The sequence below is a fragment of the Acanthopagrus latus genome, chromosome 12, assembly GCF_904848185.1.
Source record: "Acanthopagrus latus isolate v.2019 chromosome 12, fAcaLat1.1, whole genome shotgun sequence".
Lineage (NCBI taxonomy): Eukaryota > Metazoa > Chordata > Actinopteri > Spariformes > Sparidae > Acanthopagrus > Acanthopagrus latus.
The window spans coordinates 18286776-18302659 of record NC_051050.1 but is presented as its reverse complement, the minus strand read 5'-3'; the positions used below and the strand labels follow the sequence as shown (position 1 = coordinate 18302659).

The 15884-nt window shown below is 42.6% G+C and overlaps 1 protein-coding gene and 1 long non-coding RNA gene across 4 annotated transcripts in view; one reads left to right on the top strand and one right to left on the bottom strand.

The window, feature by feature from the left end:
* The window catches only part of LOC119030180, a 112110-nt gene that overhangs the window by 58520 nt on the left and 37706 nt on the right, over positions 1-15884 (bottom strand). The window contains exon 3 of the long non-coding RNA XR_005078197.1: positions 13034-13232. This is a non-coding gene — a long non-coding RNA (uncharacterized LOC119030180). The remainder of the gene's footprint in view (positions 1-13033; positions 13233-15884) is intronic.
* The window catches only part of LOC119030179 (netrin-G2), a 72528-nt gene that overhangs the window by 28952 nt on the left and 27692 nt on the right, over positions 1-15884 (top strand). For all 3 annotated transcript variants that reach the window (XM_037117573.1, XM_037117572.1, XM_037117574.1), the window contains exons 4-5: positions 9669-9841; positions 12096-12125. In XM_037117573.1, the coding sequence (XP_036973468.1) occupies positions 9669-9841; positions 12096-12125 (203 nt within the window). The remainder of the gene's footprint in view (positions 1-9668; positions 9842-12095; positions 12126-15884) is intronic.

The following is a 15884-nucleotide window of genomic DNA, read 5'->3' as shown; positions in this document are numbered from 1 at the left end:
ACTCTTCGCTGGTAGTGTTCATTAAAACACGTTCAGCAGCAGTAAGGACTCTGCAGGGAGATTTCACTCTAATATCCAACACAGTTAAACAGTGATCTCGGGACGATCAGGGCTGTAGATGGAGCGAGGGCCGGACTCTCTTTCAGTGGAAGGAGCCTCAAGACGCAGTGACAGGGCTCGTGTCAGTAAAGAAGCGTGTCAGCCCATTCTGCAACATTCATGCTGCATCATGCGGCATGAATATTACAATGCTGGCGTGCGGAGTCTTAAATTACCACCCGCCAAGTGCCAAATGCCAGTAAAATATGTCTTGTGTGGATGAATTAATAAGGGTCACACATCACAGTGGTCAGTGACTTTCCAGATTGCATCTATTGTTAGGTGGTAACATTCAGCATATGTTATTCATAGGGCAATAAAACATAATTTGTATCACGTTGAGCCAAGCAGAGAAAAGTAGGTAAAATTGCTGATTTTGCTGTTGCTATGCATACATTCTTATTTTGCACAAGACAGAATGAAATCATTTTTTTTGTGATTTGTTTGACACAGAACCAAACAGAAAAAAAGAAATGAAAGACATAAAACCAGGTAATGCTTTCCATGCAAATCCAATGCATAATATAATATACTACAGAAAGTTACTCACAGGCCCAAAACAAAGCAAAGATTTGTCCATGCATGCCCAGATGCCAGTGCTCTTTAGCCACTGTGGACGTTTCTGTAATGTCCTCACAGGTTGGAATCACCTATGCTTAGTCTCCCTCTGGTAACGTATGACTAAGATAATGAGTACAAAAAGCCACTTTCAAGACATGAATCATCACACACCTCTTCCTTGCAGCTCAAACAATTAATAAAAGGACTCCAGATCTTTAAAGATATCGACTCAGATATGCAGTACCTTAATCTCAGGAAACCCTATCACTGAGCCATTTCTTCAAACAAGGGGTGAAACCCAGTGCTTAAATGAGCAAGGAAGTTATTTACAAACTGTGTCTTATCCTCATAAACAAAGTATCACTGGAAACAGCCAGGGTGACAAAAATCCTTTGAAAGCTGCACATTAATTACCCCTGCAGTTTGAAAAGCCAGCAAAAACAGTACAGTGTTACACAGCTGGCGTGTAACCCACACCTGAACTGTTCCAATATAGCCCCTTCTCTCTCTTTCTCTCTCTCTCACACACACACACACACACACACACACACACACACACACACACACACACACACACACACACACACACACACACACACACACACACACACACACACACAGTCTCTGCTGGGCTCCTGAGACCGGTCCTCTGAGGTCTGGACTGGAGAACAGGATGTGCCCAGGCTCCATTATTTAGTTATTTGGTCCTGTGCATATAACGCATACTTTACAGAGCAGGTAGCTCAAAGTGGGCCTGACTCTGCCGGCTGCTTTTTTACACGACTAGAACCGACCAATCAGAGGTCTGGAGCGCCGGCCGGGTATGCACGCAATAGCCATTTACTGTATCCTGTGTAAATAATTTACTCATACGCTTTAGTCACACACAATCTCTCTCTCTATCTCGTCCATCCCGTGCAAAAATCACAAACTAAAAAAGAAACACTGTTAAACTCATACAGAGCAAACTGTGCTAATATAATGAATCATCCCACATACACACCGGGGAGGTCACACATCCATTTAAGCTGCATCGTACACACACCCACACACACACAGAGTACAGACACACACAGGGTGTGGATTTCAAAGACAATCAAGGTCATTCTAGCGCTGTGAATAATTTAAGATGTCTGTTTGTTGGACTTTTCACTCATCTTTTTTTTTACGCCTCAACGCACACAGTGACCTCTCAACACCGAACGTATGGCGAGCGCATGTACAGTACAGTATATTTGGAAGTGTGTTTATCACATGGTTGACCCTCAACTCCTGGTCTCTTCAGCTCTGTTAGATGCTCCAGTAGAAATAGTTTTCTCTCTTTGATGGCTTTTGGGCCATCAATCCATCCATTATCCTTTAGGTGGCAGCGGGGGGTGCTGGAGCTGAGCAGAAAACAATCAAAATTGAGCATAATTTAATCTGACCTTGAGAAAAATGTGGCATACAGGAGTCATTTTAGACCGTAAATCACATTTTTCACATACAAACTGTATTTTAATAGCTGTGTTGTGCAAACCAACACAATTCAGAGCAACAAAAAGGCTTTGATAAACTTTCCTGGTACAAATATGTCAATAAATCTTGGACAGCGAAGTAGATTTGTCGGCAGAAGTACCAGATGCTCGTTAATATAAAGCAACATTTGACTGGGAAGATGGGACCCTTCTGTGCAAATTATGTCAATATGTAATTTAAATGTGTGCATTAAGCTCAACAAACTAGCACTTCTGGTTCTGGCTAGCTAAGGCAGCAACATTAAATCAACTAGTCAACTAATCACTAGAGTGTGTAGAAAGAGATGGAGGAAAAGGAGGCGGAGGGAGAGACAGGATGAGAGGACAGAGACGGGAAATATCTCTAAAACCTTTGTGGTCTCTGCTGTCAACAGCTGTCATCAGGAAATGACATGTAATGAGCTCTGGTGGAATGATTTGTTTAAAAAGTGTCACCAGTCGGGTTATTAACGAGAGGAGCGTGAGTAGGGTTAATGCAAACGTGTGGAGGAACTGTTATGGTTATGAAAAGAGGCACGGTGTGATTCGTGCTCAGCACATGATCGCAGGGGGAGGTCAGTTATAGATTACCTGTTTAGTCTGGGGGGAGAGAGCACACACGTGAGAGAAAGGATGGATGGTGGAGAGCAGAGAGAACGTTTGAAGAGACTCCCCTGCTACGGGAGGCTGCACTCGAGGAAAATCGATCCCCTCCCTTCAGAGAAAGAAATTTATGAAGCTGGAACATAAACGCAGTCATGTCCAATTAGCTGCTCGGAATTTACGAGGCGAGGCGGGGGAGGAAGTGGGAGGGGACGAAGTGATAAAGACTTCAGAAGAAGCCAATAAGGCGTGCCACTGATCAATGATCCCGGCTTCACGCTACTCCCACTCCTCGCACGGTCGCTGCCCGCTTCGCTCGGGATACGCTGCGTTGGAGGGCTCGTCCTCTCTGCAGGCTGTTCTCCACAAATCAGGCTTCAATTTATGGACACACTTAAATGTGACCTCAACACATAAAAAACACTCTACTTTCACTCATATTTCATATCTTATATGGTTAATCCACTAAAGGCCCAATTGCCTGGATAAAATTACATCTACTCCATGTCCCCATCTCTGAAAAATCCAGAATCTATCAATGTGCAAAAATGAAAAAAAACATGACAAATCTCTTGCTTCACTAAAAAGTCAACTCGGAGCACTGAAGGTTTCAAGATTCCACACCACACATGCTGCAAGTTGCACTATTGGCTTTCAAACTAGTTGTCCAATCCATTGAAGTCAAGTCAGAAAGCTGAAGGTTCCAGACTCATAGTCCAAATTCATCCCATCCTCTGCTTGAGAAAACACTGAAGCCCGCAGCGGCTGATTTAATAGACTGACACACTTACAAAAGAGTCGAGTGGTGTATATTGCATATTCTCAAACCATGAATGTCTAATAGATGTGGAAATGGCGCAGCTGCTCTGTCTTGCTTCCAATTTTGCCCAGAAGCCACCTGTGGTACTGCAGCAAAAAGTTCCCCGGCGACCCACAAACTGTTGACAGGACAGTAAAACTACATACAAGGTCAATTCTCACTCTTTCCACTCTACTTACAGTCAATGGGCAGAGTGAGACTTCTGCGGGCGACTGGCAGAAACCCTATTGTGCATATTCAGCGGGCTGCAAAACCAGGAATAAACCCAGAAGCTCAAAACCTTTGCCGAGCAATTCTCATCGGACAGAACGAACGTCATCTCTGGGTTCACTGTGTAGTTCCATTGAAAATCAATGTCGCAATCTCTTCTATCAAGCCAACTCGCTGACGGAAAGAAGAGAGTGGCAAAGTGCGGCTGAAACTGATGTATCAAAAATTCTGCATCAATATGATTGTTTTGACAGCACTAGTGGATGCAAACTCTAGATGGACCTTGTCCAAGTTTCCGACTCAGATTTCCGACTTGATTGGACATCGATTGCACTTTTCCATGTTGGAAGTCTTAACATCAAAAGCTGCAAAAGCACAGGTGTGACCAATAAAGTTAACAATGGCTGCATTCCATTTAGGTGAGCTAGTTCTAGGGCTCTGGTGCTGAGCATGCTCAATCACTGATTTGGCTTACTGGGACACTTTGTTGTTAACCTTATTGGTCACACCTGCGCCTTTCCTGCTATGACCAGTCAAAATTTCTGCCTTGAAAAGGATCTACTGTGGCATGTGGTGAGCACAGAGAAGGTCACAAATAAGAAAAACACATTTTAAAGTAGAGGGGGACTTTAATCCTTGGGCCTGAGAGTGAACTTGAAGAAGAAAAGTGTCTACCACAGCGTGCAACCTCAAAACTTTTTTTTATTATGCACTTTACAAAGGTGGTGCTAATGTATTTTTATTGCATTATAGTGTAATTTCCTGTCCATTTCCCTGCTGTTTTATTCATCCCCCTGCACGTGGACCTCCATGCCATCAATCAGCCCTGGTTTGGGTGTTAAGTCTTCCTCTCTCTGACAAAAGCACTGACACTCATTGCCCATTAGTCTCTCAGTCCACTATTACAACAGCAGGTTGTGTAGCCTGCTGTGTGTTTTGTGGTATCAGGGGAGTAAGTTGCTGCGAGTAGGGAGCGGGCCTTCTCAGTGACGGCTGATCGAACACAGAGCGGAGGAGGAGGGAGATCTCCTGCTGGGTCAGAGCTGCATCGATGCAGTCTGTCATCACAGGTTAGAGCACGTCAATGCGGACCCTCCCCTCAGCTCCTCCTCCTGAGTCTCGGCACTGTAGTCGGGAGAGGCAGGCGGATTGTCAGGGCTTTGACACAACTGCCCTACTCCCTGCTGTACCCCCCCGACCCCCCCTGTTTTCCCCTCCACCCACTCCTCTCAAACATGTCCACAACCCAATTTACCCAGCGCACTCCTCAGTGAGCACTGGTGCAACGGGCAGCAGCAAAGGAGCTAAAAAGGGGTAAGGCTGCGTGGACAGACAAAGGGGTGAAGAAACACAGAACGAGATGAAGGATAAAATGGGGGATCAGAGAGGAAGGAAAAGACTGGAGGTCTGGAACGGTTACAGTGAGTGGAATCCGGGAGCAAAAAGTTAAAAATACAGTGGGAGGAGAGTGCAAAACAGAAAATAAAAGAGAGGCAGTGATAGCTGTGTCCCCGGAGAGGAATAGAGGACTAGGCGTCGACTACAGTAAAGAGACAGATAAAGCCCCATTAACTGCTGCTTCCAGCTGCTTTCTCAGGCTCCGCCACCGCATGACTCCCCCTTGATGTTTGTTTATCTTTCTTATTATTTATTCCCCTAATTGCCGCGTCTCTGCTGTCTAAAACAGGCAGCCCTCGTATCATTAAAACACACTGAGTCGACATGACTTCACAGAGACAGACGGGCACGGAGGCTGGACAGAGAAACACTCAGACACAGTCAGGCTGGCAGTGATGGCATCGATCAGATAAATACCTCGTGCATACAGATGTGGCGATAATAGATCTCCCCTCCCCAACATAAAATCAGAAAGTAAAAACTGTGTTATGATCAAAATAGTGACGTGTTGATCAGGAGCGATTCATCAACAGATAATGGATACATATACTCAAAGCGATATGGAAGAGTATGTCTTGATTTTATGCTGCTCAAGCAACTTTGAACTAACATCTGGATCCTGTATCAGACAGTAGAAACATTCTGGCACAAAAAGGCATGATCTGATTTCACAGTGCTGGTGAAATAAATGAGGCCCCGGGGCCATCACTGGAACTGCCATTTTTGACATTTTTGTAACAAAGAAACAGAAAAATATGCACATGGGAGAAGTTATCCTTTCAATCACGAGTTTAACGTTGCAAAAGGCTCAGTTTTCTTTGATGTGTCATAAGTCGAAATTCTGTCCAACAAGTCATAAACAACAAATTCTACTGTTCGTCCATTCCCTCGAGAGGGACATGTGTTTTCTGATCTGACATCACTGCAGGGTAACACTGGCGTTTTTACATTTTTTGGGGGGTGAAGGTTTTAGGCACAAAAACAACTTGGGTAGGGTTGGGAAAAGAGCATAGTTTGTGTAAAATAACTGCAGTCATGTACTTTTTTCAAAAGTTGACTGACTGGAAACGACAACAGTGTTTTGTTGACACCATCTATCCAACTCCAAACTCCTTCCCCTGTGTATAATGACTTCACCAGACTTCTTCCTTTGCTCCCAACGGACGTTGGTCAGAACTCCTATGGCTCCTGCAGGGCTTTCGTCGCCTTAATGTAAACATTTGCTGGAACAACGGATGCTCTCGTTTTTCTTTGGAAGACAGTCTCCAACAGACTGATAAACAGAAGTATCGACCCATAATTACACCAGCTAATTAAAACACCACCTTGCGTGTGTGGTTTCTAATGCAGACTGGAATACATTTGAATCACTTATTTCCTTCTGTTCCTCGACTCTCCTCTCTCGCCCCGGCTTCCTCTTGCCCTTGTTTGTCTTTTCCTCTGCTCACCTACTCTCATTTCGCCACTCCACTTTCTCTCTCTCTCTCTCTCTCTCTCCAAGTAAATAGACAGGGTTGTGATGGATCCAGCTGTCCCGTCTTAACTTCCTTCAGCTCGGAGCAGCTACTCCCACTTTGATGACTTTGCAGTGAAGGCAGACATCTTGCACATTAACATATGATTGTGCCCCATGTATTATTTGTGTGTGGAGGGACCAAAGAAAGGGATCGAGAGAATTCCCAGTGCAAGCTGTCATCCGAAAGAGCGATAGCTAAAGGGACGCGGCACTCGAGAAGTCGGAGTGTCACATCATTCGTGCGGAAGGAGTGCAAGGCTGGAAGTACTCTGGGTCTGTGCTGTGTGGCAGAAGTCGGAAAAGCAGGTCAAGGGGATGGAGGTCTTCAAAGTTTCAACCTGCAAGACTTACAAGAATTACATTTACATTATCAAAGGGTTTAGTTAATATTAATAGGCTAGTGATATTTCATCAATGGATCATGACGCTCATCTACTCATTCTGGCTTTAACCTCGGGGTGTGTCAACTGTCCAGATAATTGACCAGAGGGAGGCCATTTCCTCCCGCACGCTGAGCCATTAGGCCTGTGAGATACAACCTGCACCGCGGCGTGCCGTCGAAAATCACTCTATTCCTCGGTATTGATTTTTAAACTACAACTTTGTAGATCCTGCACTCAGCGGCGCTTCCACTTTTTTTTTTTTTTTTTTTTTAAGATGGGACAGATGAGATTTATCACTGAAGATGCGGGAGATGAGAAGCAGTGATACGTTTGGCGCTGTCAGTCACTCAACGCAAGCATTAGTCACCGCGCCTCAGCTTCTCTGATCTGTTGTCTGTCATCGCCGCTCTCAGACAAATGCATCACGATCACACGGAGAAGCGGAACCACACGCACACACACACACACACACCTGTCTCCGTTTCACACACGCTCACTCTCTCTCTATTTCCTCCATGAAAAAGAGATGTTCAATTTCCCTCCCCGCTAAGTGGACAGCTCGCGTCCTTCAGAAAGCATGCAGGATACAAGGCCTTGTCGGAGGATGGATTCTTGCTGGCACGTCCTGTCAGCTCGTCCAGGTGATCAGAGAGAAACGTGGGTAATTTATAGGACTGAAAAGCAACAATGTGATATGAGACACAGCTCAACATGATCGAGTGTCTCCGTTTTTTTTTTTTGTTTTTTTTTTGCCTGTGAAGCTTCCCGCATGCTTTTAAAATTTCAGTCATCGTTATTCTGGGTGTAAAGTAATGTGGAGCTACAGTTGGGGTTGAAAGGGTCGACAGCTTAAACCGGAAAAAAAAATAACAAACACAACAAAACTGATGAGAAAGTGCAGATTAGTGTGAGGAAGGAAGATTGAAGTAGTCATCTTGCCAGAATACAGGGGCCATTCTTTGAATATTTGATGCATACGGATAGCTGTTCACTCCAGTGGAACAAACTGGATTGGAGTCCAGTCGCTCATCTGGAAAAGGCTGTAATTTGAAGTCGTCGCAGCGGAGTGTCCTTAAGATCCTCATTTCCTTCCCAGCAGAACTTCAACCTCTGGATTAGCCCACCTGGGTCCTGCCCTCTGCTGAGGTCGAATGCGTATGCACACAAATGTCTATGCGCGTGCGCGTGCACACACACACGCACACACACACACACTTGAATTCCACATGCAATAATTGTAAACAAGAATATGCTTGGAAATGGAGAAGCATTCAAATTTTGGGAGAGTGTAATCATTTTTTTCTCCTTATTTACGTCCTGCTGTCCTTTTTCTATTCTTCAGGATTATTTAGAAATGCCATTTATCCTCTGATAGTGCCCAATATATGTTGTCAGAGCTCAAGGTGATTCTTCAGATTCCTTGTTTTTACTGACCAGCAGTCCCAGTCCAAAAAGATATTCAACACACCATCATGTGTGAGGGAGGAAAAGCAACTAGTCCTCATATTTGGAGAAGCTGGATTTTGTGAATGTTTGGGGGTTCGTGTTTGAAAATCAAAATAGCTGCAAATTAATGATCTGTTAAAGATATAAAATAATTTAACATTTACGCATTCAAATTTATATTATCTGAAATGTTTCTTGTGTTGAGATATAACAATACTATTTTAAGGTAAAATTTAATATGCTTGGTCAGGAATGAAGTCAGGAAACGAGACTAAAGGTAACATTAACTGGTCCATGATGATTCTGACTGGGTCACGTCAGAAAGCTTTTTCATCAGCCATCGTGGTTCTTCAACCATGAAGAAAACTCCCATGATCCCACACGGTGGTAGAAATTACACTTAACTGACTAATTTATTAATCCATTTATAGATTCAGCAGTCAATCTTTAACATTTTGTGAAAATAGTTTGATTCATTTTAAGCACTTCACTCAGTCGTGGTGTAGGTTGTAAATTAAATGAGATCAGAATCAGATGGATTGGCAACTGTACAAACAGCACTAGCAAACATCAAAATAGAAATGGGGGCTGTAGCTTTGCCAGTGATTTATGAGAGAAGACTGAAATGGAGACCAAATAAAATTCCCTCAACATAGTAAACCTGACAAACTGTGATAATTTTCTTTATATAAATGTCATCTCAGCTCATTAATCTTAAGCGCATCACATACGTTTGTAAGTATGTTTTAACATTTTATTTCTGTTCTCTATGCACCAAACATACAGTATAAATGAACACAAACACGCATTCATATATGATTTTTTTTCTCTCTCTCTGTGTCTCAGGTATACAGTGTAATTTACAGTATCTGCTCAGTAAAGAACAAATCACGTTCTTTGTAAGACTTTAATACCGCCGTCTTAATCTTGTTTCATCTTGTTAACATACATTACTCTGATGCAATTCACCTCCAAGAGATTCATATTCTGTCTCCATCAGACGCTAAAGATCGTCAGCACTTGCACTCTTCTCTTTTTCCTGCCGTCCTTAACATTGCTTTTACAACTGGAGTGAGATTGCGACTTTCACATCTCATCACACCTCTGCCATCTGTTTTTTTCTCCTTTTGTTTAAGGTGTAAGTGTAACCTCCATGCCTCCCAGTGCCTGCTGCAGGACGGGAACCTCCAGTGCCAGTGTGAACACAACACGACGGGGCAGGACTGCCAGCGCTGCAGGAAGGGCTTCAAAGCCAAGTCCTGGAAGGCTGGTTCCTACCTGCCAACGCCCAATGGAACCCCCAACACCTGTACGTGCCCACAACATTGTTTATCTGTTCCTGTTGTGTTGATCTTACTCATCAATCTGCAACACAGTTAGATACAATGCTGCTGACTCCTTTCATATGCCTGAGCTATCGATGTCTGTCAGCTTGCTTTACTGTATCACGCGTGGGTACTGGACTATTAATTAATCAAGTTAAAATTGCAAAAGGAGATGTGTCCCAGGAGAGGCCTCAGTGTCTTAACACTGCTGCAGATTTAGGATGATTCATTCTGCTTTGAAAAGGAGAGTTCCTCATCTGCTTTTCTTTCCAAGACTTGGATGAGGAGGCAGATATCACTCTCATGTTTGTACGGGAGATGAGAAGCTAAAGCGAGCAGCCAGTTAGCTTAGCTTAATGCAAAGAAACTATTAACCCCACATACAGTATGTCTTGATTTTGACTCTCTTCGGACAGAAATATCTGGCTGTTAAGCTGTCAAACTCTCCACTATGTTCAGTCTCCAACCAACAGGTAGTGTATGGCAGGTTTATCAGAGCTTTTTCACTGCAATGAGTCAATGAGGTCGTTGGAAACAGAAACCAAAACAGCAAATGTTTAGCTTGTAAAATCAAAACACTGTGCTGAAAGATGCTAAAATGCGTGATAATATTTGACTAACACATTAATTAATTGACTAACTGTTTCAGCTCTATTGTCATCTAAAAGAATATTAAATAGTTGCTTGAAGATACTTAATTGAATAAGTTTAATGGTTGCCCCAGTTATGTGACGCAGGTGTCTTTGCCCAGCATATTTTACATTCCCTTAGTGCCCTATTAGCTGCTAGCGTCTGGTGGCCTGTTAGCTAATGTCTACAAGCTAGAGAAAAGGTGTTGGATCCTTACATTATATTTTTTATTTTAAAATGAATATGCATGTTTGGGCAATAACACTGCAATATTTCTAGGCTGTTTCACGATACACTATACACAATACATGTTATTGCAAATGCTTTGTACACGATTTATTGAGCAACTGTTTATTTATAAAGCTGCAACTGATGTTTATAAACCTTAAAAGCTGTAAGTAAAGCATTTCATGCATGCTTACAGTGACACAACTATTATATATATAATTATGAATTTAAATATCACAATATTTCTGACCAATGCGTGATAATACTGAGCCGAGTCCTTCACAAAGAAATCCACAAATGAGAGTGAGATGGGGAGGGCCTCATTTTTCACTTCACATTACCATCCGCTCACATACGGCCACTAAGAGAGTGAATAAAATATGCAAACTTGTACGAATTGTTACGTAGAGAGCCCCTTTTTAATATTACAATCTCGTATCTTTCTTGATGAAAGTTTTCTCTTCAGTATGCGAGTCTTGACAGAAAAGCAGAATCAAGGGAAGCAAGTTGAAAAGAAAGGAGGAGTGCTGCCGAGTTCTCTGAGTTGTCGTCACCTCAGTGCAGAGAGCAGATCAGAGCCGTGTGACAACGTGGGAGTGTGCGTGGGGGGAAATCCTCTTGGAGAATGTAGCCAGCTACAGTAGCTAGCTATGATAAAATAATAATCTAGGGCAGCCCCTCCCCGGTTCTCTCCTTTCAAACCAACACACTCACTGCACAGCCGGAGAGGGACTCACACACAGACACACACACACACTCTCACACACACCTGTACCTGCACACACACATTGCAGAGAATGGCTCTATTGTCAGCTCTTTTTTTTTTTTATCATGTCGTTGTTTCCAGCCCACTTCTAATGGTACTGACACACACCTTCAGAGCACATTACCACTCTTTCAAGCTCCTGAATCCCATTAGTGGAATTTAAAAATTAAAATGTTTGCAACTTGCTCAGTTGAAATGCTACACACAAAATGGCCCTGGCTCACGAAACAGTTTGGTCTCTACAGATTGCATTATGCATGCCGAGCTGGGCTAACTATAAATACAATCCTGGAAAAATGTGCAAGAAAAGCAAAAAGTTTCCATTCAAGCGTAGCAAAGTGGTAGCGCTCCTTTGAAACATACATATATGATGAGGACCTCTGAATGTGAGGGTTCGGCAGAGGAGTAACAGGTTGAATTAGGCGGCGCCGTCCCAGTAATTACTCCAGGACTTTGAGCGGTGGTCTACAACAAGCACTTATTTAGCAGAGTCGCTCTTAAGTTCTCTCTGCCACCTGAGTCTGATGAACGAGGCAGAGTCAAGTCTTTAGGCGAATTGACTGCATAAATAAACAAGTTCTCATCTCCTCTTCCCTCTTCTTATTCTCTTTCAGGTACAATTGCTGGTTCACCCTCCGGTTCTAGTAAGTAATAATGCAAAGCAAAGCACGACTATTCCACTCTCTCTTCCTGTGCCGTCCCTTTTTGTTGCATTGTTTGGTTGGAGATTTAAGTTTCAACCCCATACCGTCTCCTTCTGTATGTCTCCTAAACTCTCTCCCCCTCTCCTGTGATGTTCAGCTGGCTCTCTAGTCAGTCGTTTCTCTTTTCCTGCGTCTCCTCTCTCGGTGCGGCAGCCTGGGCCCTGTGTGCTTCATTATTAATAGGCCTCTCTGTCGCCATGTCCTTTCATCACAGCACATCACACTAACCTGCACAGGAGGAATTCTTCCACAGCTCTGCTTTTTCTTATTTAGACTAAAGACAGTGCTGTTGATGGATTGTACAGAAAAAAAGGAGGGATCAGCGAGGGCTGGGTGAGGATGGGTGCTGGATGGAGAACCAGTGGGAGCTTAAAGAGAGAGGGAGAGATGGAAAAAGGGAGGAATGGGTAGAAGGATGTTGGCATATGTTAGTGTGTTGTAATGCAGTGTGATTCTGGGTGAGGAGCTCGGGGAGGCAGGAATAAAAGGGAATTTGATTAGGGATTCTCTCTGTGGAGAGGCTCTCAGCCTCCGAGCTGTTAGACAGAAACGATCGGCAAAGTGGCAACATCAACCCTGACAGCACTGGGCTTTTCTCCACATGGCCGGACAGTAAAAGGCTGATGCATGGATAGACTGAGCAATTGGACTGCACTGCAAAAGTCTGCTTTTTTAAGAGTCTTCTCTCACAATTACATACAATTGTGTGGTTATGTGGAAAAAAAATAGCGATTACATGGTTTAGAAAAGAAAGGAATGGTGCCTGCTAATGGGCTGATAATGAGTTTGCGGGTTCGGTCTCAAGCGCCCACAGATTCAGTTTTTGTTTGTTAATTTAAAATTCTCACCTGTGTTGCTGAATAGCTACAACATCAGCTTCATCTTTGACTCCTGAAGCTGAGGAGGACACAGAGGGTGAAGCTCAAGTTGAAGCTGAAGGTGAACCACAGGGTGAGCCCGAAGGTGTGGGTGGACCCGAGGGCGCCTCAACCATCTCTAAAGCTGAGCGGCCCCCAGCTGTTTCCCATGAGTCGCCCTTTGGAGCCACTGAGGAAGGTGTGGAAAAGTAGATTAGCCGTAGAGGTAGAGAGTAGATTTAGTCAACACAGAATTACCTTTAGATCTTTGTACTCAACTCCACTACATTTATCTGACAGCTGAGGTTACTCTGTAGATAAATATTTTACATATAGCAAACACTGCAGAAATATCGATCTTTTTATTAAGACAAGCAAAAAAAAAAAGTCTACCACTGCAGTGGCATAATAATGATAGAAGTCAACTGATGCCATGAATTTTACAAATTATTGTGCCATTCTGTCAAGATTCTCACGTTCATTTCCAGAAAATGTCTGAAACTCCTCTGCTAGCACCAGCATCAGTCAGCACCATATAGCTCATTTGTTTAATCTAAGCAAAAAACTGAAGTAAAAAAAATAAATAAATTGCTGCAAATACCCAAAGCCAAGACAGAGTACAGAACAGATGCCCCTGCAGGATGGCAAATTTATGGTTTTACACTTAGTGAGCTTTAGAGGTGCTACTAGGGAGAGTTTCTGTTTTTCTCCCAGTGAACAGAGCCAGTTTCGAGTTTTTGTGTTTAGTAAAGCCAACAAACTGTGTCTCTAGCTTATATTTGACAGACAAAACTAAACGGTTGAACTTTTCAGTAGAGCCCAACAGATGTATTGTTCTTTCCATATATGTTGTCCTGTACTTTTTTTTAAATAGAACTAGAACAAGTGCAGATACCAATGCTTGGGGAAATTTCTAGTTATTAAATTCTGTCTTCAGTGCAACAATGTCATTTCAGACAATAAAGTTTATTGTTAAACTGTAAATAATAGTGTCTGTCAATCAAGATATATTGCCGTAGTCCGCAAAAATGTAATTTGTTCTGGCTGCACTCTTCATTTAAATAGGTCGATTTCTGTCAGATTCTCACAGATTGAAATAATCTAACAAGACCGGCAGACAATTCACTTATTATTTACATAAAAAACACTCAAAACCATTTTGGATGGCATAAAATAATGTGATCAGTAGTAATAGAAGAAGTAATAAATAGTTTTAGTTTTGATACTAATAATTAACAACAATACCACAACTTTTAAATGCAGGGCTTTTGCTGTATTCATAAAGTGCAGTGTTGGTACTATTACTCAAATAAAGATCTGAACAGTCTTCCCTCACTGGCCACAGCTGATCAGATGATACAGTGAGTAGAGTGGAGACTAGTGACAAAGTAAATGTGTGTCTGTGGAGGTGCTTATAGACGCTGACGAGCCGTGTGTTTGTGTTTGTGTCTGTGTGTATATATCATACATAATTAATCCAGCAACTTACTGGAGGTCTTCAGATGTACATTTGCTGTTTCCCCCGCCCTGCGTGTATCTCTGACGTTAATGTCAGACGTGGGCTGTCCCGTCTTGAGTGAGAGCACGTCAAACCATAAGGACATTCAGACTTTATTTGTTCTGACTGACTGGCTTTAAACAGCCGGGGATGGATGTGAACAGATTCTGTCAGACGCCTCGATGTACAGTAAAGTGGACTTCAAACCCTGACACGCCCGCATGCTAAATTTAAACCTGCCGTCTTGGTAGCGGCAGCGGACCTCTCATGTTCCACCAGAAAAGCACTTAGGACGAGGGAGGAGCTGGGATTTCGGCACGGCTGTGATGTCGTCAGACTTTTTTTTTTTTTCTTTTTCTTTTTGTCTGAAGGAAATCCATTAAGAGCGTTCGTTGAACAGCGCAGCACTTTTGTTGTTTGGCTTACATCAGTAGGGAACTCAAAGAATTCACTGATTAGTTTTGATTTAGAAGGGGCTGACAGAAGCTTTAACGTTGTATAATCAGAGTTACAGTCCTGTGTAAGCTGTTTTTTAAAGCCCGCTGCGAAGGACACAAACGTCACAGAGCATCACATTGTTACATAATAGGATCATTTTAATTCGATTTTACATCCATAACAGGGCAGCACTAATGATTATTGTCATAAATTCATCTTCAGATACAATTTTCAGTTAACTGTTTGGTGTATAAAATTTGTGATTTTTCTCACATCTGTCAGTAGAGCGCATACCTCCACCAAGACCCAACAGTCCCCTTAAATTCAATCCAGCCAAATCCAGTATCAAACCCTGTAGCCCTCAATCACACATTTGTAGACTGCTCTCCCATAATTTTAGCTCACCAGATATAGAATCAGCATAAAATTGGAGTCACTCATTCATACCAGATGCCTGAATTTTTTTCATCAAGATCCATTCATCTCTGAGAAGTTGGCGAAAATGTTGAAAAACATCCTCTCTCGCCACGTTCAACAGAGTTAGTGTCCCTTTCTCCTTGATCCACACCAAAAGTTAATGGGGTCTAATGTGGACCGAGACCCATCCTTCATTCAACTTTTGCAAATTTTTGTGTAATCTGGCAGGCAAACCAACCAACCAACCAACGAAATTTAGTTTTGACAGCATTAACACAGAAAAAAAAAGAAGAAAAAATCTCTTTAATAGGCTGAAAGCAGCAAATCTTTGCCATTTATTCATAAAGGATGAAGTACTTGATGATTAAAATTGTTGCTAATTAATTTCAATATACTGATGGATTAATCAAACATTCATTGCAGCTTTAATCCATAATTTAAAGTATTTTCAAATAGGATCTGTTTCTCGTTAGGTCAAATTAAGAACCT